General features: G+C 41.6%; 1 protein-coding gene across 1 annotated transcript in view; it reads right to left on the bottom strand.

Moving 5' to 3' along the window:
* Positions 1–10103: 10103 nt before the first annotated feature.
* cplx2b (complexin 2b) overlaps positions 10104–25547 on the bottom strand; it is a gene marked incomplete at its 3' end in the record, with an annotated part of 17874 nt that continues 2430 nt past the window's right edge. Inside the window, exons 2-3 of the mRNA XM_084331666.1 lie at positions 13770–13945; positions 10104–10301 (exon numbers count right to left, since the gene is read on the bottom strand). Of these exons, the coding sequence (XP_084187792.1) occupies positions 10104–10301; positions 13770–13945 (374 nt within the window). The remainder of the gene's footprint in view (positions 10302–13769; positions 13946–25547) is intronic.

Genomic DNA, 25547 nt, shown 5'->3' with positions numbered 1-25547 from the left:
TGCTTTTCCAGTCTTTTACCTACATTACCACTGGGCAGAAATTGAGACATTTTCTTTCAAAAAGCGGTTACAGGAAGCTATGTTGAAAGAGAACTACACATTCTGTGCAAGGCCTCGATTGGCAGGAGTCAGCAGAGTGGTTATAAAACATCAACAAGTAAACTTCTAAATGTCAAGAAATTAGCTGTTAAGACACAGTTAAGACACAACCAGTCAGTCAAGCAAACAACAACAGTAAAGCGTTATCGTAGGAGTTCGACAAACGATAAAGTTGAAAGGATGCTCTTTGAAGGTTTTATTCTAAAATATTTCCACTCCCTCCTCCCAGGAATCCCCTCACACATCATCTGCATTTTAAGAAACGTACATTTAAGAAGTAAACATTTACGGTCTGTCTCTCTCATACTGTCAATACAAATTATTTTGTGTTGATATATCATTTAATAATTGTGAGAAATATCACCAAACCAAATCGATATAGTTCTTTCTAAGTGTTTTCTTTTTTAAATGTACTAGAAGTTCCAAATGGTTCCGTTTCAAGGTCTATAAATCACTAGGTCTAAAATAACGTCCAAAGGATTTGGTTTCTTTAACAACAATGCAATCCTGTAGAATGCCAGTGTCATATCAAATATGGATAGTGTGAAATATGGATCACTTCCGGATATATAAAACATAATTTCACGTTTTTAAACAATCAGAATACGGAGAGACCACATGAAACACACTCAAATACAGATAAGGTAGATTGTAGTCTAATGTTTACGCATATAAGCAATATTTTTTCTTAGCGAACATGATAACAACATGCCTCATATTGAAACTGTTTCAATATGTTGTGATTAAACAGTAGTATTTATTTTGTTGTTTTCTTATCATTTAAAATGTTAGTGGCAGTGTGTTACTTTGGCAACAATCCATATTTCACGTTGATTCATATTCAATATGACACCGGTCCCACGTCAGCAAGAGTTGTCAGCAACAGTCATGGAACCCTTAGAAGCACTATTGGAACATGAATTCCAAAAGTGCTTCAAGACTGAACCCTGTAATGTAAAGACCTCAATGTGTTTTGTTTGTATTCTGAAATACTCAATATTCGTGAGTTCCTGACAACAGAACGTGCCCTGATAATCCAGTCCTTCGGTAACATCCTTGTTTGGCCTGGGTTTCCCAAAAGCATATTACTGTAGCATTTTGACCATCATTGGCTGCATTCATATCCTGATCTTTTAAACGCTTCGCGGTGCAGATTTGAGTTGAGGCTATTAAAATATTGAAAAAACTATAGCATATCTCTACTGTCTTAATTCCTTTTTTGAGATATATGAGGTTTTCACTTGACGGCAGCGGTATGATTTCCCCCCATTAGGACATCCAGGAGAAGGTACCGTGAAGGGTTAAAAAGATCTTCTGTGCCAATGTGTAAATGCAGCCGTTGACCCGCTAACAAGAAGCCAAACTGGCCTCAGAGCTAAGATATGTTATGGAAAACCAGTTACGACGAACTTATTTAAAGTCTTTGGCGCCTGACATATGAACCCTTCAAGCTCTTTCATTCGCCCAAATCTACCAAATTCTGTCCACATGCTAAGAAAATATATATTCCATTTAAAATAACCATCAATCTGCTTTCTCAAATTGATTCATGAAAAGAAAATACGTGAATAAATCCTCCTACTTGATCCTCTACTATTTACTGCCTAAGGACACCACCTAAAACTAAATTAGAAAGCCTCAAGGCCTTTTTTGCATCCTAGAGTTTAACATCTCTCCACAAACAAACATTGTCGCCCACATTATGTCATGCAGCCGAAATGAATTGACACAACACGTCACGCACGGACACAGATGTGACACGATGATTGCGGTAGGGACCTCACATTAAAGATGAAATGATAATAGCCCTTTTTGCGAAGGCAGCTCACACGGTGTGATGCCTCGAGACACGTCCCTTCAAGAGTATATATTTTTTATATACAGAGAAGATATGGCTGTAATTCCCGACAGAAGAAACAATCTATAAACTACTTTTATAACTTCATTAAAAGGTCAAAAATCTCTAACGCCGTCAAAACAGCGACCTCTAGGACGAAAGAGCCCCACTGCGCTTCCTTTTGTTTTACTTTGATGTGTGGGTTGGATTTCAGTAGATATATGGGGAGGGGTTGCTATTGTTTGGCCACACCTCCCTCACCCGCACATCAAAATGTAAACAAAGTGCAGTACCGGGAGGGTCTCTTTTGCCTAGAGGTCACTGTTTGACGCCATTACGCATTCTAACTTTAAGCCTGTTGAACCCTTGAGACGAAGAACTGCATATGTCCATTTATGTTTTTTTTCTAAAAATCACCTGGAGTGTGAATTGTGAAACATCACCCAGAAGCACTCGACCTCTACTGTGTGAAGGCGCACAACTCTCTCCAGCGTGTCCTACGACAACAGACTTATATGGCTCTTTGTCTGATGAATTCAGATTGTTGTTTTTCTTTTTTTTTCTCTTTTCTTTTAGACGTCCATTGGGAAGAAATACTGGCAGGAGAAACTCAGGTAAATCTTTTAAATTATCAACCTATCTCAAGCCACGGCCTCTTTTCTCGATCCTCCAATCACAACTGCCCGAGGGAGGATCGAGAGGGGCGGGGTTTGAGATAGGTCGCTTAGCATCGGTTTCAATAGAGAGTTTTAGTGTCACACGTTCTAAACGCTGCTTCAGGAAGCGTTCTGCCCCAACAAGTCACCGGTGTCTGTAGCAATAAATACTACTAGAGAGGCCTGTGTGACTATAGATGTAACGTTACTACATTGAAATAGAAGTTTATATACAGAATAGCACTCACTTAATGCCACGGTAGAGATCAGTTATGGAGGACTCCTCTCGAATGGCGTGCTTTTTTATATCTACGTCCAGCGCGCGGGGTATCTGCGCTGTAGCATTAGCAACGTGTTGCACCGATGATTTCATCGTGTTTCTCAGATGAAAGGGGCCGATTTAGTTTTCTTGATGGCACCGTATTTAAAACACACCTTCCTGCAGGTCATGTATGGACACACGCGGAAGTGCGGTTGAAACGCGGAAACGCAACACGACGAAGAGTCTACATCTACGTTTTATTAAAAAAAAAGCAAATAGTCATTACAGTATCTATTTCTGATTGCACGTCCCCTAGTTTGTTTTTTTCTTCCCTTGTTCAAAGGTTTATCAACGTTTCCAACTGGAATCAAACTGTCACATCTTAAAAACCTTTATGTCTTAAAAACCTTTTAGAGCTTAAGTCTTAAGTGTCACTACAAAGTCCTTCTAATTGAGATGATTCAGAGAACAAAGAATCATCTAACACTGGACAAGGGCACCGCAGAGCTAAAGAAAATACTCTTTCCAACCATTCTGGATCCAATGAACAGATTCTGTTGCCGGGAGACTAGCGGAAGAAACAGGAAATTGTCTATGTTTTGCATTTTTGGTACTTGGTGTATTCTCTTCTTCTAAAGTTTGCATGCTTGAGATTAGAAAGGAATGTGTTAAGTATTTTGTTCCTTTTTTTTTACATTATTCTTTTTTTTTAAGACATGGCACAACCGAGGAACCACCCCTAGCTTGAGTTTGTGCACAGCAGACGTTCGAAGACACACTCAGTATAAACAAAGACTATATGAATCAACATCATGGTCTTACATCACAGACACGTAGAAAGACACACGTATAAACACGCACACTTATACATACAGTACACATGTAGTACATTAAGACATTGTAACAATGGCTTGGTCATTGTTTTTTTCTGCGCGTCTTTTCTTTGTGTATACACTCGCATACACACATTTAGAGATAGGAGGATGGTGAGGATTTACAGACAGATATGTAAACATCCCTTTTCACTTTTACAGAAAACAAACGTGTGACAGTTGAATTTCATTGTTGAAATATCCTCTTTTTTTGTATCCTTTTGAGTAATTATTGCAATCTAAACAATATGGCTTTGGCTAGTGGAAAACCCCTATGAGCTCTAGAAAAATAAAGAAAAACTAGTTTTAGTAGCGCCTATGATGACTTTGTTATGTAAAGGAGGGTTCCAGATTTTCAGAAGGCTATGATCGTTTACTAAGACAACTCTTTCGGTTTTCTTTTAGTTTAGTTTTGTTTTGCAATAGCCTCCTGTTACCATTGTATCGTTGTCCAAAGAAGAAGTTACGTTAGTGATCAATAAGGAAGGTGTTTAACGACCCTGTAAATTCCCTTTAATCTCTTAGTCTATGTTACAAACTCATGGAACTATGTATTTAATCATACATCGTCGTACAGCTAGCCATTAAGAAGCCACCAGATAACTGTTAAATAATTACTATCTCTTGGTCTAAAATGACTCTGGACGACAACCGACATGCTTGGTCTTATCCATAATAACGTCAATTTATTTAGATATTCTCACTAAATAGAGGTTGTACTCATTTACACCTATGACATAGTGTGGGATATATTAATCTATAAGAGAGAGAAAACTACGCCTCACATAGCGATTCTTTATCAAACTACAGTCAAATAACAATGAATCCATTTTCCATGTAATATGACATCAGATCATTTATTTTTTCATTTTCTTCATCGTTTTCTTTTTCTTTTTGTGTTGGTGTTCGTAATGTAATGTATGATGTACTGCGATCAATAAACACCAGATTCTCTGAGGTGAATAAAGAAATAGTATGTCTTCTCCAGTATTTCTTTGGTTTTGTTGATGAAATCAATTTGAATGTTATATATATTTAGTTTTTTTCTTTCAACATAAGGGGTTGTGAATAGCTTAAATGGACCATAAATGTACTACTTTCCCATTTGAAATATAACGGCAAGACATTTGTGAAACCTCAAATGAACTGTACTAGCACATAAACACATCATTTTGCATTCACAAGTAAAAATAAATAAATGAATAAGAATAAAGTCCACGTAATTGAGCTTGAACAAGTGCGTTATGTAATAATAAATTGAATGTATAATTAAATGACATCAGTATCGGCTACCCTCACTGTACCACAGTGGTCAATGTGATTGTCTATGGGGAACACACTAACAACCAATATGATGACGGCCATGTTTGACCTGTGCGATGAGCTACGTCCATTCCTCACTGTCAAGCAAAAATGGACAATAAGCTTTTGAAACTGAGATTGAAACAAGGTAACCATTGTCTTTGCTGTTTCCTCGCCGAGATTTCAGTGTGAACTGAAATCCATTCTGTAATGCAACCTCAACAATACTATTCAATCGATATTGTAAATATCAAACCTTATTTTTGGACAACATGATAACAGTAGCAATGATTTCTCTGTGACAAAATGGCAGTTGGTCAGCTGATATTCATCCTCACATTTCACTGGGCAAAAGACCCTCACTTGTTGGCCAAGCCCCAAAGTAAAAAACGAAACAAAAATAAAAACAACATAGCTATATTTTCGGAAAAACCTAAATCTTAAGGTTAGGATTATGTGCGAGGTCTCCAGTATAAGGTTAAAGGGTTCAAATAAGGGTTAGGTTTGTAAACAACCTTTAGGGTGAACATTGTGACAAGTTGGTGGGTTTGCAGCTTGGCCAACAAGTGATGACTGGTGAAAAAGACTGGTGACACATTTTAAGAGTGGTTACGTAAAGGGAAATACAAGTCCATAATCCATCCATGGCCTTGTAAATGGTGATCATTCAGGTATTTCAAATAGTTGTATGCAGACATGAGGACTAATTCTAGAGCCCTACCCTTTTAGCCCAGGGATAGCCTCATTCTAGAACCCTGCCCCTTTAGCCGAGAGCTAGCCTCATTCTAGAACCCTACCCCTTTAGCCGAGAGCTAGCCTCATTCTAGAACCCAACCCTTTTAGCCCAGAGCTAGCCTCATTCTAGAACCCAACCCTTTTAGCCCAGAGCTAGCCTCATTCTAGAACCCAACCCTTTTAGCCAAGAGCTAGCCTCATTCTAGAACCCTACCCTTTTAGCCCAGAGCTAGTCTCAATCTAGAACCCTTTTTAGCCGAGGGCTAGCCTCATTCTAGAATCCAACCCTTGGGCTAGTTGCGGTTTCAGCCATAGGTTCCCTAAGGTTTCATACTGACACATTCACTGGGGTACCTAGTCTTCCAGCCAACCCAACCTATCCTACAAGCAGAAATCGATCACTGTGTCTAGGGACCCGCCTCCTTCTAGGAGTGGGAAAAGGGGTTAAGTATCTCAGTAAATGGATAACCAATATTGTCTTCATTTGTTGATACTGTGTCAGGACTAAGGGTTGGCTTAAAATCCATTGGGTGGCAAGAGTAAGTTGGGTGGTGAGTAGGAGTGGAGGGAATCAAGCCTCGCTTATAGGGCCACCCAAAAATGAAAGGACGACTCTGTTCTGGTCTCTGGAGCATGGTTAGCCCGGACTGTACAGGGTGAAGCACTGAATCCTAGAACCTAGCCTTGGGCGAACTGCCATGTGCAGCATGAAACGCCAATGAAGATCATTATGAAAGAAAACCCAGCATACATAACATCGAATACTTCATTGCCAAAGTGGCAGATGTTTTATCCATGAGAACGTGACTGCATGCCATCTACAGGTATAACTGTACACCTAGTGACACCTAGTCAAATGAAACCCTCATTAACAGTTCCTGGACTGGAAGAGGTGATATGAAGGCACAGGTCCTAGAAACTCAACTGCTGTTTCTCCCACGGTGCACAGGACTGACACCATGGGCTGTGCGTGGCAAAGTGTGGTCACTCACTCATCCACTCACTCACTCACTCGCTCGCTCACTCATGGACGATCTGGCAGGAACACTTTGTAGGACGCACGTGGTGTGGTGCCTCTAGCGATGCCTTTCTCTGCATCTCCCAGAATCACCACTTGGCAAGGCAGCATGCTCCCTACACAAGATGTTTAAAGCACAGCTTCATTGCGTAACCTTACTTTAACTAACCCCAACATGTTAGCGCTTTGCCTAATTCAGTTAACCGAGTTAGCGCCTACGGATGCTCTCCTGCATGAATGAGTAGGAGCTAAGGACACATAACCACCGTTACAGAGGTATGGACAGCAAAAAAAACGTGACAGACAAACAGAGACGTTGAGGGTGAGGACACACCTGGCATAGCAACAAGTATCCTGCTTATAACATGGCCACTTGCCAAATAAAGACCAACGGCCACTTGTGTTTTCATATGTTTTGCATCCAAAACTACAAGGATTTGCATAGCTAGCTTAACCAAGTTTTACTCATGACACCTTTAGGATATGACTAATCCCTGGAACATGGTCGTTACTTGCTGATCCCCAGCTGTATATGGTTCCATTCCAAAGGTCCAGAGAGTTGTCCTTTGCGTCTCTTCCTCGTGTCTCATCCTTGATTCCTCTGTAATGCGTCAGAGGGAAACAAAGAAGGACGTGATGCGAGGAGAAGAGGCAGAGGGAACATACGTGTTAGCGAATGGAACATCCTTGTTCACTCATGTGCCATTTTGATGTGCTGTTTGTGGATCTAGCTTTATACATCAGAGATCTTGGAGAAACACTTCCGCATGAGGACACACACAGCCTATGTATGTATCCAGAGGAGACGAGCGCGGAAACCTCAGGCTTCGCTTCCTCTGTGTGTTTCTTACGGCTTTGGAACAGCCTTATACGATGACAATTGTACAGTTTCCAGTTCACAGAGGAATCGAGGACAGAGGAAGGGAAGCATTTTTAAAGCTTTGGAATGTACTACATGTAATGCTACGATAACTCCCTATCACATAGTAGTTGGCGTAGCGTAGCATTACATATACAGCCGCGAACCAGCAAAAATCGCTACCACTATTAGATGTTCGGTAATTCGTACAATTCATACCTTTGGGCCTGTAACATAAAACAATACACGGCAATTCAGCACTGTTGCATGACTTGAAACCGTCCGTGCTTGAACCTCACCGCTGGTAATGCTTGCCACGTTTTCCTCACCAATCACCGCCTTGTCCACAGATGTAAGTAACGTTATTTATCCATGTCGATCCTTGCCAAGAAAGTGGCTTGGTAAGCGATATAAATCCACATCTTCTGTTATTCTTGCCGATGGAAAAGGTCTAACTATGACTTATTTTCAGCTTGTTAGCAACTTTAGCCAGTGAGCGTGCTAACGTTACTGTTGTAAACATTCTAACGATCAGCCAGAGTATAGTGAGAGGGTGAATAATAAAGAAACAAACTGATCGTGCCACGAAATGAAGAATGGTCCAGTTTGGTGCAGAATATGTTCTGGCACGCAGAGGGGTAATAAAACTTGCTGCATAGCTATGCTGATGTACAGTAGCCTAATGACAGATGCAAGATAACTGTAGCAGAGTTGTCATAGTTACCTATGATGACCTCTGACCCATCCAGAACAGGGTCATGGAGGATTACCCCGCATCCTAAATAAAGTAACTTATTTTAGAGCCACCTTGTGGCAATAGATGCACACTACAAATTACATAGTCAGTCATCGATATGACAGTAGCGCATTGTCAAAGGAGGATGGAAACTATCAAAGATGCCCCCCACCCCCCAGAAGTAATTATCAAATGGCCCCTTACCTCAATACCTGGAATGGCTACTTTTTGAAAATGTATTCTATTACAGATAACTGATTATCTTATCTAACTTTAAAATGCAAAATATGATCAACTCCCAAGTGCTGCACTGTGGCTGCCTACTGCTGCTAAAAACGTATAGTGTGTTAAATGCAGATGATAATTACCTGGTATAGTGCCTCACAACTCAACGGAAGCCTATGTGACAAAGAACCCCTATTTGTAGCCTAGGTAAAGGATGAAAAGTAACATTAACAGTTCACAGACTTGTTGTCCTGGACTGCTGCACCTGCTATTCTGTCGCCCCCCCCCCCTTCTCATTCAACACTGCCTCACTGCACCCACAGGTGCAGTACAGGTGCGGCCTGGTGCGTGTCCGGACAGTTTCGTGCTTGTTTTTTTTAGTTTTTTTCAGTAAAAATACCTAGTTCAGCCTATAGTGTGTTCTATAAAAATAGAAAATAGACAGTGAAATAAGAAAAAAGCACTCCATCTACTGAGAAACGTGGTGGCAGTGCCTTTGGAACCCCCCCCCCCCCTCCCCCCTAGAAGAGGTTGGATGCACAATGAAGCGTCCACGCCCCTTCTTTCATGGAATACTGTTCTCCATCCATTACCATTTTATCACCACTGCCCGGCAACAGGTGATGGCCAACCAATCAAAGCGTCTAAACCTGATGGGCGTGTGGTAAGAATTTACCATATTCTGGAATGTTTCAGTGTAAAAAAATAAAAAATAAAAATAAAAATAAAAATAAATATTTACACTGTAAAAAATGATGAGCTAGAATATGATTTTAATCTTGTGTTACATTTGACCCAGGTTTATTTCAGGGTGATTTAAGTCTCCTACAAGAGCAGGCAGATTGTTCTGCTTTTCTGCTTGCTTTTAGAAACATTTAACTTGTTTTTACAATAATATTTTTCAAGAAATTAGACCCAAAAAATTTCAAACGACAATTTCTTGAAACTAACCAAATGAGCTACTGGTGCAGCAAGGTAATTATGATTCATGTCATGAAATGTCTAGAAACAAGTGTGCTAAGTCTGAGAGCAAGATAAAATCACATACTACTTTCGTCATTCTTTTTTTGCAGTGTAATCATTACAAACACTCTTTAAGTGGCAGCTGATTTGCTGAACAAAGTGGCAACAGGGGGAATAGAATGACAAAATCATCTAGGAGTATAAAATAACAAAAGCATTCTAGAAAGGCAGTGGGTAGCCTCTAACTGTTTGGCAAGAACCCCCCCCCCCCCTCCCTCCCAAATCCTCTCCCCCACCAGTTTCCTAATCTACCCTAACCCCCGCATATCCTTGAACTCTTAAACCCGTCCTCAAAAGACGCCAGATCCCAAACTACTAAGACTTGTTTAAAATTCCCTTGCCTCTTCCAAACCTTCCAAAACCTAATCCTTCAACCCCTCCATTCCCCTCAACCCTGAATCCCCTCCCCCCCCAAAGTCCCAACACCCCTCCCGGCCCTGGCCACGCTGGGACCCTAGATTGGGTTAGTTTGTTTTCGTCTACTTCTTGAACATGTCCTGTAGGGGTCCGGGGAGGAACTTGAGGACGGTGTCAAGGATGCTCTCCTCGTCATCGTCGTCTTCGTCTCCGCAGCCCGCCGGGATGGCCTTCTTGGCGCGCGTCAGCGAACCCTCGCACGCCTGCTCCATGGCCGCTTTCTCCTCCGCCTCCTTCTCCTCCTTCTTCTTCAGTCCATACTGGGGAGAGGAGGAGGACGGGTGACGTGAGGAGAGACAGAGAGAGACGGGTACAGTGGGACTGGGTGAGTAAATCACAACACAGACACTGCCAGGGTTGGGGGTGCCATTCCCTGTGGAGTTCAACTTGTTTTTTTTAAAGAAAAAAAAAAGAAAAAAAAAAGTCTATTTATAACCATCTAAGACAAAAAACATAGTTTTACACATATTTCCAACAATAGGTATGTCATTGCATACATGGTCTAAAACTTTGTGCCTCAATTGGCAGCTTTTGTTTGTTTACAACATATTTTTAAAATAATTACTGTAGGAATGTACTGAGGTACATTCAACTGAAAGTAGGCCTACTTTGAACCAGGGGGCAGGACTAGTGGCATAGCACTTCTGCGGTCTATTGGTTAGGGGTTCCATTCCCTGTGTAGCTCAATGGGTAGAGCATTGCACTAACACTGCCAGGATTAAAGGCCCCTTTACCCTTAGCCATACTAAATTTCACCCAATAATATTCTTTCCAAGCTGGAGCCATATAGTATATGACTCGTTGGTTGAATTCAAACAGTGGCAGTTGGTGTGTACTCCGCTAAGCGGGCTGGTGTCTACAAAGTCTCGGACCAACGAGACCAGACCGCTGTCTCTTTGAACGGAGAGTCGTACATATCATCGTTTTTCTTTCATATTGAGTTCATTGGTAAATTATTGACAACACAGAATGCTTAAATTTGGTCAAAAAGGATAGAAAAAAGGCCTGGTTCAAAGTTACCATGGCAACCACTCCAACCTGGCAGGGATCGTTATTAATTTGAAACATCTTTAAAACTCACATTTCACCTCAATACAATATACAAATTTGACTCAACATAAAATCAAATCACATTTAATTATTTTCTTGTTGTCGCCATGTTTAGAGATTCCCTATTTTATTTCTGGGTTCCTTTTCCCCCCCGCCTGTGACGGAAATTAACAGTGTTTTCCTTTCCTGTTTACCAGCGATTTTGTCCGTTAAACGGCATGTGGGGTGAGAGGTAAAGTGATGTTTTACAGGATGATTATGTTTAGCTAACTAGCCTAATTTCCACAGACACATTGCTAACACTAGATGACCGGATGTTGCAATTCCATTACGTTCCCCCCCCCCCCCCCCCCCCCCCTACTCTTGGCTAGCAATTTCTCGATTTTTTTTTTGGTATTGCCGCTTCGAAATTCTAAATCCCCTGCCTTCGCAGAGAGAGAAATAGATATTAGAAGACCTTCTTCAAGTCAAAGAGCCTGCAAGAACCACAGACAAAGCTACTGTAGGAGCAATCTATTAATAGCCCATTCATTTTCCAATAGCCACAGGAGATCCAGGAGAGACAAGAGGAGCTGGGTCTACAACACACTTCACAACTACAGCGACACGTTTCCTTTCATTAGGCGTGCCAGGCTTGCACGGTTCAAACAGCAGGCAGAGAAGAAAGAAAACGCCTCCTCATCGCTCCATCTGGAGCTAGATCAGAGTAGCCTCTTACACTTGAAGACAAGAGTCTGGTAAGGACCACATTTAGAATATGTAAAAATTAGAGGTGGGCATAGATTAATTTTTTTAATCTAGATTAATCTATCTGCAATCCTGGATTTAATCTAGATTAATCTAGATTAAAATGGCTAAAAAAAAAAAAAAAAAAAACCTGCCGAAGGCATTCAAAATATGTGTGTTCTACCCAAATAATGACCAGAAGTAAGTCCTTACTTTTTCTTTCCTCCTTATGTTTCTCAGGCCAGGTGGCCCATTACACCCGTTTCCAAAATGCATTACAGACTGTTTGAAAAAGCTGTTTTGCTATGATAATTGGTAATGAAATATCAAAATAATGTTCAATAAGATGTACTTGTGTTTAATAAGTTGTTTTATTCAGAAGTTAACACAAATAAATAATATTACCAGTACAGTACAGTATCTAGCACACTCTCAGGAGCAAAACAGAAAGAATCATTTCAAACTTGAACTATGTGACATGGCTTGAATCAACTGCTCCAGTGGAGTTGCTCAGTGGCCAATGGTGTCAACTGTGGTTGTACTGGGCAGCTCCGCGAACCTACCCTGGGTAAATAAAGGTAAAAAAAAAAAATCTAAAAAAAATAAAATAAAATAAAATAAAAAGGGTTTTTTTTTATTTTAATTTTAATTTTAATTTTTAGATTAATGCGTTAATTATATTATCGTGCGATACTAGTATAGCGTTAACGCAGCACGTTAATGCCGTTAACGGCCCAGCTCTAGTAAAAATACATTCTACGTTCGAAGGATTTTATGCACTTTGCTGTTCCCAATGTCCGAACAGAAATGAGAAAGAAAGCTTTTAGGTTGTCCGCACCTAATGCATGGAACAATCTCTAGTCCGATCTGAAGATTCAAAGCTTGGTAACACTGAATGTATTTAAGGCTATGGTGAAGCCTATTGTAACCACGTTTTCTGTGTGCAAATGTTTTATCTGACCATTTTGTAACGTTACTTTTATCTGTAATGTCTATGCGTGTATGTTGAAACTTTGTGTTGCTGCTATTCTTGGCCAGGTCTCCCTTGTAAAAGAGATCATGGATCTCAATTGGGACAAACCTGGTTAAATAAAGGATAAAAAAAAAAAAAAACGTAAAAAATTAAAAATAAGATGGCACAGATACCATAAATAGTTGCTAATAATAAATATCATATTGCATTGCACTGTGGTAATTGCTTTTGTAGTTTATGAGATGAAATACAGTGAACATCACAGTGGCTGTAATACGTGTTAGCTCTGTCGTTTTCACACACTTTCACCCTGGAAACACATTCACATTCATACACTACAGGAAAGATGATATTCACATCATCATTAAGATTCCAACACTATTATTATACTCCAAATAATTAGCAAGATATTGTCTGTTGAATCTTAACTGTCAAACTAGGTTTTCTTGACATCCTATTTTCAACTTAAAAACAATCAATTTATTGTCTGAAATCTGGGAACAATATCTACAAATGTAATACTTTGACAAAGATTTTGAAACAACACCTCATTTATGTGCAAATGTACCACTGTGACTTCCAACTGAAAACGACAGAACAAGTTATATTTAGTCGGCCTATCGATATAGGGCTTCATGGGCTACCACACATGTTAATAACCACACATTATAAGCAAATGTACGGAAGCGTATTGCTGTCACACCAGAAACAGAAAATAAAAATCAGTATCACGTGATAACTTATTGTTAAAACAATAACTTATCACGTTATAGCGTGAAACGTTTTATGTAAAACAATAAGTTATCACGTTATAGTGTGAAACGTTTTATGTTAAAACAATAAGTTATCACATTATAACGTGATACTGATCTTTTTTTTCTGTTTCTGGTGTGGCAGAAATACGCTTCCGTACAAATGTGAATGTTTTATGCACTGTATAATAAAAGTGTTCTCTAAAACTCTGATTCAGATTTCTTACCTTGTCCCTGATGGTCTGCCGTACTTTCTCCCTCTCCCCCTCCATCTTTGCGTGTTTGGCCTTCCGCTCATCCTCCTGCTGCCTCAGCGCCTCTTGCCTATCCTCCTCCTTCTTGCCTGCCTCCGGGTCCTTCTCCTCCTCTCCCCCCAGCATCTTACCCATGTCTTTGGTGGCCCCTGTGGAGGAACAGAAGTCATACAAAGCGAAGGGTTGAGGGAGCGTTTGTCTCTGTGTCCGTCATGTCTTTGGTGGCCCCCTGCAGAGTCGTGAGGACAGCCCAAACAATCGGTGGATGTGAGCTTCCCTCCATCCAGGAAATGATGAGAGCTGGTGCATTAAAAAAAAGCCCGGAAAATGATCAAGGACCTTAATCACCCCAACCATGGACTGTTCCAGCTGATGCGGTCTGGAAAGCGCTACCGCAGCCACACAGCCAGAACCAACCGGCTGAAGAACAGTTTCCCCCCCCCCAAGCCATCAGACTCGTCAACAGAGCCCATTGACGCCCCCGCCTACCCCCCCCCCCCCCACACACACCCACACTTGAGAAACACTGTTGCTACCGATAAAAAACGTATTGCACATTGCATTTTACACACTGCTCAAATTTGCACATTGCTCATTGCACATCACACAACATACTTTTTTTGGAACTGTACATAGCCATTTTGTTATTCAAATTGTATATAGTATAATATCGACTACATCCTGATCTGCACTGCACACTTTTTAGAACTGTATATACTAGTAATCTTTATTTTAGTCATCTTATTTTATTCTATGCTAAATATATTGTATTTTTATTATTGGAAGCTGCTATGGTCGAGGGACCACAATAAATAGAATGCCACACTTCTAGCTGTAAACAAAGTACTGAAATAAGTGACAATAAAGGAATCTGAATCTGTAGGGGAACAGAAGTCATACAAAGCGAAGGGTTGAGGGAGCGTTTGTCTCTGTGTCCATCTGTGTCATTCTTCTCCGGTGAGGAGTTCTGGCTCGTCAGACAGAGTCGAGTGACACGTTCACACGAGTGGAACCTTCGGGGGACCGACGGACCCACCCTCGTTTTAGATACTTTTGCATTACTGTGGTCTCAATATACAGAGCCCCATCTTCGCCGTTTTGTCTAAAAGAATTACCTATATTTATTGTCTTTCTTCTATTACCCTGCCCATACCTGTACCCCCCTTCCCTCCCCATGTGCCGCTAGGACACCTGCATTTCCCCCAAGGGGATAATTTTCACCTTCAAATCGTCAGTTTACTGGTATGCTCTCTATCATGCCTCACTCGCACACAGTTCCACACATTCCCACCTCCACAGGAGCAGTTGGGGGTAATCAGATTGACAGAATAATGTCATCGCTTATTGTAATCAGATGTATTGTAATCAGATGAATCCCTGTCCTGTTTACATAGGACTGTAAATCCCCCGACCTTGCGTAACATCCAGCCCTGGCATACGCATCCAGAAATATGTGAATGTTGTTGTTGCTGTTTTGAGGATTATCTGACAATGGGGTTTCATGTCCTTGTAGACTGCGGAGGTATCCGTTGGAGACGGCGAAGGCAGAGCCAGTTGGAGAGAGAAGCCTCAAGCGTCGGTGAGACGGCGGAAGACAACGCAGTTCTATATGGTTTCAACCATCTGTCTGCTCTACCTGTTCTGGCCTCGCCGCAACGACACCCGCGGTTTGGAGTGATACGTCTCAAGCAGCGATGCGCCAATTCCACTTTTTCTTTTAACCGATTCAGCGTACTAATCTTTGAGTATCGTCCAATACCAATATCAATACTACTGATACAGATACCACTACAGATACCACTAGATACCGATACCTACTGTATACAGTCAGATACCGATACCTATACAGATACCGATACAGATACCATTCCCTCATGTATGTTATTGCTTAATCATAATATTCCATTACATCACTATACAGTTCCATGCAATTCAATGTATTGTCACTATACCACCAGGACACAGATTCAAGACACGTGTCTAGACATACAAAAAAATATAGCAGAACACGAAGCATAGAAGAATAAAATTATTATAATAATAATTAAAAAACGTGTTATAGAAAGAAGCAAGCCTGTGATTGGATGGTTTCAAACTTAGCTGGGAAAATCTGAGCAGCGGAAGTGGCTGAGAAGCGCTTTGTTGTCAGCAGAAACCTGTCCTTGAGCAAGGCATTCAACCCCTATTGCCTTCAGTGGAGCTGCTCAATGTAACCAGACTGTGCTTCTATTCTATTTGGCTGGTGTCTGATTGATTGATTGAACATTTTATTAACAGATTGCAGAATGGGTACAGTACAGTACAGCTCAATACACACAATTGTTAAGGGGATGCAGACCAGAGAAAGACTTTCGTCTTGTTTACATCAGGGTCCCCCATTTTCAATTCATCATAACATATATGACATACATGACATACAGATAGACAGTACTGCTACATCTATACATTTATGACATACCAGATTTAGGTACATTGGAATATCGACGAAACCTTACTTGGTCCCAAGAAGAGGGTCTCGTGTATTATTGGGTTAGGACATTTACTGTACATTGGAGGGGGTTGGGTTTGGACATTTCCAGGGGCCAGTTTCTAATTGCAGTCTCCCGTAGGTGCTCTTTGAGAGTGGTTTTTAAAGTGGGTAGTGATTCACATTCCTTTACAGCTTTGGGTAGGGCGTTCCACATTGATGTGGGCGGCATAATTGCGAAACGTGTTTAGTCCCTTGTTTGAGCCGAATCTGGGTTTAACATGATTTGTGGAGCTCCCTCTGGTGTTGTGGTCATGGTATTCACCTTTGGGAAGTATTTTGACATGTACATGGGTACCTTAGTCATGTAGTGTATCTTGTAGACCAGGCCCATTGCAAGTTGCTGTACTCTGCCGTCTACTCTAAGCCATCCTAGGTAGTCAAAGTGGGCAGGGGTGAGGTGGGTTCTAGGAGTAAGGTCAAGTAGTAGTCTGACCAGTTTGTTTTGTGATGTTTGTAATCTTGTTTTTAGCGCCTTTGAGGTGCTTTGGTACCATGAGGTGCAAGCATAGTCGTAGTACCCTTGAATGAGTGCTCCTGCCAGAGTCTTCAGGGTATTCTTGTTTACCAGAGAGGAGATCCGGTACAAGAATCTAGTTCGTTGGTTGACTTTTTTGATTACATTGAATGCCATTTTGTCACAGTAAAGATTTGCCTCTAGGATGGAACCTAGGTATGTAATTTCATCTTTCCTTGTGACAATATTGTCACCCACTGTAACTGAGAAGCCGTCGGTCTTGCTGAGTTTGTTATTTGATCCGAAGAAAATGGACTCTGTTTTACCCAGGTGTAATGATAGTTTGTTATCAGCGAGCCAGGTGCAGATTCTGCCAAGTTCTGAGCTGGGTTTTTTTTCAACCTGTAACTTGTTCTTGTCAGAGACCAGCAGGGCTGAGTCGGTGATACATATCCCCCCCCTCTCTCTATCTCTCTCTCTCTCTCTCTCTCTCTTTCTCTCTCTCTCTCTCTCTCTCTGTGTTCTTATTGTTCTTATCACACCAGGGGACAAAGAATGGATTGCACGGTGCTAATTGCACCCTTACTTACAATTCGTTATGAATTGAAAATGGGGGACCCTGATGTAAACAAGACGAAAGTCTTTCTCTGGTCTGCATCCCCTTAACAATTGTGTGTATTGAGCCATACTGTATTGTAACCATTCTGCAATCTGTTAATAAAATGTTCAATCAATCAATCACCTGTGCGGATCTAGCCCCAGGTGTGTGTGGGTACAAGTGAAAAAAGTAGTAGAACGCACTCACCTCACTTAACTTGACACTGGGCGCTGTAACCTCTGATACTATACATAAAAAATAGGGAAACAAGTCCTGAAATCATGGACTTTCGGTGAACACACCTTTTTGCAGCCATTTTCAGACTTGGCAGCCTGAAATCATGACGTTTCGGTGAACACACCTTCTTGCAGCCATTTTCTGAAGATGTGTTCACCGAAACGTCATGATTTCACCCTCAGCTCCATCACATGCAAGCCACTTTGCCCTGCTCCATTTTCTTATGCTTCAAGTATATGTTTTGTCCTGCATATACCCATACAGGGATGCTCTTGATTCATATATTTAATATATACAGTATAGGCTTTCAGAATATATTCTGATTCCCGCCCATTCAGTGCACTACTATAGAATACATCTATTCAGCAGGCAATACAGTATGGCTATTCATCATTATTGCTCATGGTCCCAACAAGAGCACAATTCAAATTAATTCAATCTTTATTTATACTTGAATGATCAGTGAGAGTAAGCTCTCATTTATAATGATGTTGAGATTTTACAGGCATATTAAAATGATAAAAACACAAAAGAAAGATAAGGAAAAGAAAATCAGCTTAGATCAATATTAGATACATTTATAGGACAACAAGCACAGATGCAAAATAAACTAAGAAAATCTCAATTAAAAACAATCACAGATTTGTAATCATGTTTTAACCGCATAGGGTAGTGGGGTATAGATAGATTTTTTGTGAAAGTTGGAGATCATTCCATGAAACTGGGGCATTGAAACAAAAGACAGATTTTCAGACTGAAGTTCAGTCTGTACTCTGGGGACCTTAAGCATACGCCAGTCATTTGAGCGTGTCAGATAAAACCCATAGTTCCAATCTAGCCACATTGTGATATAAGGTGGAATTTTCCCGGCAATGGCCTTTAAGATAAACGGATACCAATTTTTATTTGGCTTCTCTGCCAGAGAAGACCAACCCACTTCATCATACAGGATGCCGTGGTGATGAAGTAGTGGTGATAGAATAGGTGGATTAAACAAAACAGTCCTATTTATCATCATGTGTTTCATAACGGCAACGGCACGGTGGTGTAGTGGTTAAGCCGACGCCTCTATCTGCTCCCGGCTGCCCTTGGGGGGAAGGATGACGATGGGTCAAGCGCAGAGACTCAATCGCATCGGCGACCCAACAATTGCATGTGTGTGTGTTCCTGTGTGTGTGTGCCGCCCATCGCATGTGTGTCACTGCATGCCAAATAAAGACTTCTCCAAAGTCCTGCATTATTATTATTATTATTATTATTATTATTATTATTATTATTATTATTATTATTATTATTATTATTATTATTATTATTATTATTATTATTATTATTATTATTATTATTATTATTATTATTATTATTATTATTATTATTATTATTATTATTATTATTATCATTATTATTATTATTATTAAGAGGCATGGTGGTCTCTCTCTGGGATGATGATGTGTCGCTGACGTTGCTACTCGCGTGTAGACCAGGTGTTACAAGGCCGCGATGAGTGCATACATTTGTTTTATCACAGGTGGCTCCCCGGTGGGAATTGGACCTCAAAGCGTCAGAACAGGAGCAGTTTCACTCATGCATGGGTTCACACTGAAATTAATGGCTGGAACACACCTGCGTTTAAAACATTGAATTAGTTGTTGGTGCTCTATCCATTGACATAGAAAGCATTGCAGTAGAGAGCAGAGAATTGACTAAGGAACAGCTCCTATCGGGTTCATCATGGCGCACTCTCCCCCTCTACCCTAACAGCGAGGTAACCGCTGCAGCGCGCACCACAATCGATAGTAAATACGGGACCACCAGAGAGCACATGAATTATGTATAGTCCAGCAGAGAGAAAACTTTATCAGAGTAATTGATCTACTTCTCCGGCGCAGGGCGACACTGTCCATGGGCCAGGTTTACAATCTAGCGCCCTCTGGAACCAATAATGGAGTAAGAAAATAAGAAGAAGAAGAAGAAGAATAAAATATGTGTTTTTACCACTGAAGAGATACGCTGTAGGAGAACAGAGGTGTGAAGAAGCCTTTACACACCTCGGAATCCCTCCGGAAAGGGTCTCCGGTTTCCGTGACGTAACCTGAGTGATGGCGTTTATTTATGTCCTGTTGTTCAATCTATTGAAAGTCCATTAGCGCTTAAATGGAGCTTGAAGTGTGTCTCAACGCATGCATTCCGTTGTTTCGATAAATAAATAAACACAGAGAATGTGTTTATGGCAGACTTGTATAATTCCATTATATAGCGTGCAAGATATGATTTCTCAGATGCAGAGGGATGTGTTAGTCGTCTCTTTCAATGGAAAAGGTTGAGAAGGTTTGGTTTGGTTTCATTCAGCAGGCAATACAGTATGGCTATTCAACATTATTGCTCACGGTCCCGACAAGAGCACAATTCGATTCAATTCAATCTTTATTGGTTGTTTATATGTTTTGTCCTGCATATACCCATACAGGGATGCTCTTGATTGCCAATATACAGTATAGGCTTTCAATTAATTGATATGTCTATATTCTGATCCCCCCCCCCCTCCCATACTACTATAGAATACATATTCAGCAGGCAATACAGTATGGCTATTCATCATTATTGCTCACGGCGCCAACAAGAGCACAATTCAATTTAATTCAATCTTTATTTATACTCGAATGATCATCGAGAGCAAGCTCTCATTCATAATGATGTTGAGATTTTACAGGCATATTAAAATGATAAAAACACAAAAGAAAGATAAGGAAAAGAAAATCTGCTTAGATAAATTAGACAATTAATAAATAGGACAAAATTATAATCTAAATTAAAAACAATCACAGAGACTGAAATAACAAGATTTGTAATCGTGTTTTTAAACTGTCCATAGGTTAGTGGGGTATAGATTTTTTGTGAAAGTTGGAGATCATTCCATGAAGTCGGGGCATTGAAACAAAAGACTTTCCAAGTTCAGTCTGAACTCTGGGGACCTTAAGCATAAGCCAGTCATTTGACTGTTGATATTCATGCATTGTTTGGCATGAAAGCATTTTTTTTAATATTTTGGTTTGTGATCCAGTGTATCTTCTTCACTCTGTCTCTCTGACTTTTTGAGTTGAGTCACCTAAGTAGGAGTGACTGTTTACACTCGCCTGTTTAGTTGCCTCAACTCAAAAAAGTCACTACAGCAAAGTCACATGGAAAATATATATTTTAGATGTTAAATACTTCATAGGTCGGCAATGTCACAACTTCACTGTCACTCATGGACACATTCCTTCATTCATCCATCCATGCAGTCACTCAGTCACGGTCAGATACTCTGCCCCTAGTGGTGGCTCACGAGCATGGCACTTTGTTTCGCATCTATGACGTTTTTTTTGTGTCCTTGTTATTAACTTTGTGAATTGTGTGGATGGTGGCCTATAGCATTGCAGCTTACCCACCACACAAACACACAGACACACAGACACACAGACACACACACACACACACACACACACACACACACACACACACACACACACACACACACACACACACACACACACACACACACACACACACACACACACGCACACAAACACACAGACACATGAACCAATCAGCCAAACAAACAACCAGCCAACCAACCAACCAGCCGACCCGCAGAGCCCAGTCATTATAGAGGTGCTCCTAATAAACCCAAGCAGTTTGCTAAAGCGATCGGGGGCCTGTGCTCGCCTGTCTGCTGTGGGTACATATGGTGGCCCCTAATTGCCCTGTGGAGATGTGTGTCAGCGAGGCTCAGGATGACGAATTAGCACTCAGCTGGGGACCAACGAAAGGTTCCCCAGGACCCCCTGGAGAGCCGTGGGGGGGTTAAGGTCAGACTGTCCGCTGCCTGTGTGTCTCATTGCTTCACGCACCACACGAATACACACACACACACACACACACGAATACACACACACGTAAACACACACACATATACACAAACTATCATACACAGGCGCGGGTGTGTGCATAAACTCATGCACCACACACCACATGCATGCTCAACCACGTGCACTCACGCACGCACGCACGCACGCACGCACGCACGCACGCACGCACACGCACACGCACACACACACACACACACACACACACACACACACACACACACACACACACACACACACACACACACACACACACACACACACACACACACACAGCTCTTCCTCTTCTCTTCCAGACTATTCTCTGTTACTATATTCTCAGAGCAGAGGCAGAAACAGAAACACCTAGTTACTAAGAAGATAAGATCTTTGTCTCAAAGTCAATGTCATTTGATCAAACGTCCTGTCCCTCGTGTTGCGTGTGTTTATATTACTGAGCATTATGTAAACTCTGTGCTTGCCTCCTTTTGAACGATCCAAGCCAAGAGGCACAGCTCTTTGCTCAAAGTAGGAAAATAAAGCTCAAGGTTCTGTCTATTTGTTGAAAGAGCCCTTGTTTCAAATATACCAACATATCTTATTTATATAAAAGAACACTGTTTATATTATGTCTTATTAATAAACTGTTATTTTTCTGTACTGCGGCTTCTCTTGTGAGCAGATTTCCTGTGATTTTCAATATTTTGTATGGAAACATGAGACTACTTGTTCATTATGTGTTGTGTTGCGTTGTGTTGTGTTGTGTTGTTTTGTGTTGTGTTGCGTTGTGTTGTGTTGTGTTGATGGTATGAGAAGTTTTAATGGAATAAAGTTCTGTACTGGTAGGAAATAGAGGTGTGATCTCGATACAGAATCAAAGATTCTGAAAATGTTCCAAGTTCAATACAGTGTATTGAAATTATAAAACTGTACTGATGATTCTCCTCCTCTCGCTCTCTTCCCTATAGGTCACAAGCATCTAAGCATCTGCCTGCATCCTATCAGCCTATAGAATGTGTATCTGAACCACATGCTGTGTAAATATACATGTATATGTACAGTATATATATACTGTGTAGTGCGTACATGTATACTATATGCATATAATATATAGTTAGAGCTCTGTAGTATGAATACATTCGAGCGCACAAAGAATCAATAATCAAATCGCAACCAAGATTCGTATCAGATGTGAACATTTCCGTATGGCTAGGCAGCTAATAGGACAATGTACGAGATTAGCCAACTTTGAAAATACGTGCGTACAGTTCTGTAGGTTAACCCGTTCACGACCACACTACAGAAGGTTAACCTAGCACTACCACACTACAGACCGTCTGTGGTGTGGTAGTGAAAGGGTTAAGTTAACCTTCTGCAGTGTGGTAGTGAAAGGGTGCACCCTTTGTCGTGTGGCAGTGAAAGGGTTATCCTTCTGTAGTGTCGCAGTGAAAGGGTTATAACCTTTTGGTAGTGTGGTAGTGAAAGGGTTAACTTGGAACACTTGCCAAGGTCACCACGGTGACAGGGAGCGGGACAGTGATCTGAGGGGGAGAGAGATCAATGCTCTTCTGCGGCGCTACAGAGGAGACCTCCGCACCGCCAGGGGGGAAGGGGTTAATCCAGCTATTCTGGTCTGGTGCCAGCGGACCCATTCATTATCTCCAGACGGATCATTCGGGTGAAAGCCGCTGTGAGCAGGCGGGGGGTGGGGAGACAGGCGTTAAAACGCAGAACTCGAATGCGTAGAAAGAGCCCTTCCTGGTGTATGATGATGGTGGTCTCCAGTGGTGGAAAGTAACTAAGTATTTTTACTCAAGTACTGTACTTAAGTACAATTTTGAGCTACTTGTAGTTTATGTGAGTATTTTCATTTTTAGGGAACTTTATACTTTTACTCCACAACATTTCCAGGGGAATATTGTACTTTTGACTCCACTACATTTAAACGATACAAATAAATGATTATATACTTTCACATTTGAACTTTGAAGCCTGTGAACTTCAAGAGGACGTAATCAGAGCAGCATAACTGGACCACATACCACTTTAACCACTTTAAGAGGTCAATGGGATACACAAACGTCATGTAGAATGTGTACTTTTACTTTAGATACTTAAGTACATTCAATAGCAAATACTTCTATACTTTTACTTAAGTGGAACTTTAATGGAGGACTTTTACTTTTACCAGAGTACTCATTTATCTGGGTATTTCTACCTTTACTTAAGTAAAGGAACTGTGTACTTCTTCCACCACTGCTCTTAACACACATCTACATGTTGATTATTCTACTCATACCATGGCCATTTGCCAACAATATAAAATAATAAAGCTTTCGCAAGTCTTTGGTGAACGTTTTGCACTTTGCAGGGTGTGTTTTCCTCCAGGTCGTTACTTTATCAAGTTGTCAGCTGTGCTGCTCGCCACAGTTGATAACGAGTAAAGCTTTGGCAGCTGTGATATTTAATGTTGCTATGGTTACAGGTCGGCTAGCGGATGAATTAGGAATTCAATTAAACTTGAGCCGAACTACGTGTGCATTAAACAGTTTTGACACGCGCCTGCCGGCCAATCAGAAAAGGGTATTCACCCAGACCATGGTGTAAGATAAGATAAGATAAGATAAGATAAGATAAGATAAGATAAGATGAGATGAGATGAGATGAGATGAGATAAGATAAGATGAGATAAGATTTAGTTTTATTGTTAAATGTATTTAACTACTGTTATTAAGCTCCAGGCCACCAATTCGGGAGGTCAGGGACAACAACTGACAAGTATGAAAGTTAAAGGAGCTAATGACTGCTGTTGAGAGGACACTGGTCTCCAGAGGGACACAACGGCTACCGATTGGCCTATCAGTGTTTTAACCCTGTCACCTACAATCCATCTTCTCCCTCCTCCCCTCCACTCCACCTCCTCCTCTCCCCGTCCTTTAGTCGCCTCCCTCCCTGATCACTTCTGTCCCCTGCCACCCCGTCCTGCCCCCCCCCTTTCTCTTCTCTTCCGTTCCGTGTACCCCTTTCTCTTACATCTTCTCCTTTTCCCCTCTGCTTCACTCCTTTACTATTTCTCCTCCTCTCCCTTCTCCCCTCCCCTTCTTCCTACTCCTCCTCCTCCTCCAATCCTTTTCTTTCCCTTTTTCTCCCATTCCCTCTTTCTCTTCCTCTCTTTCATTACTTTTTTCCCCCTTAACTTTAATTTCCCATTCTATAATTTCCTCCCTTCCCTCCCTCCTCCTCTCTCCTTCCCTCCTGCCTCCTACTCTTTCTCTCATCCCCTCTCCTTTCCTCTCTTCTCTTCTCTCCTCTCCTCTCCTCTCCTCTCCTCTCCTCTCCTCTCCTCTCCTCTCCTCCCTCTCCTCTCCTCTCTCCTCCCCTCCTCTCCTCTCTCCTCTCCTCTCCTCTCCTCTCATCTCCTCTTGTCTCGTCTCCTGCCTCCTACTCTCTCTATCTCCTTTCCTCTCCTCTCCTGCCTCCTACTCTTCCTCTCTTCTCCTCTCCTCTCATCCTCTCCTCTCCTGCCTCCTACTCTCCTCTCTTCTCTTCTCTCTCATCTCCTCTCCTATCCTGCCTCCTACTCTTTCTCTCATCTCCTCTCCTTTCCTCTCCTCTCCTGCCTCCTACTCTTCCTCTCCTCTCCTCCCCTCTCTCTCCTCTCCTGCCTCCTACTAGTCCTCTCCTCTCCTCTCCTTTCCTCTCCTCCCTCCTACTATTCCTCTCCTCTTCTCTCATCTCCTGACTCCTACTCTTCCTCTCCTCTCCACTCCTTCCCCCTCGTACTCTTCCTCTCCTCTCTCCTCCCTCTCTCGTCCCCTCCCCTCCCCTCTCCTCTCCTCTCCTCTCCTCTCCTCTTCTCCTCTCCTCTCCTCTCCTCTCCTCTCCTCACCTCACCTCTCCTCTCCTCTCCTCTCCTCTCCTCTCCTCTCCTCTCCTCTCCTCCCTCTATACTCTTCGTCTCCTCTCCTCTCCTCTCCCTCTCCTCTCCTCTCCTCTCCTCACCTCACCTCTCCTCTCCTCTCCTCTCCTCTCCTCTCCTCTCCTCTCCTCT

This window comes from Notolepis coatsorum, assembly GCF_963971535.1.
Source record: "Notolepis coatsorum genome assembly, chromosome: 16".
In the NCBI taxonomy this organism is placed as follows: domain Eukaryota; kingdom Metazoa; phylum Chordata; class Actinopteri; order Aulopiformes; family Paralepididae; genus Notolepis; species Notolepis coatsorum.
This window is presented reverse-complemented; position numbering and strand designations above follow the sequence as displayed.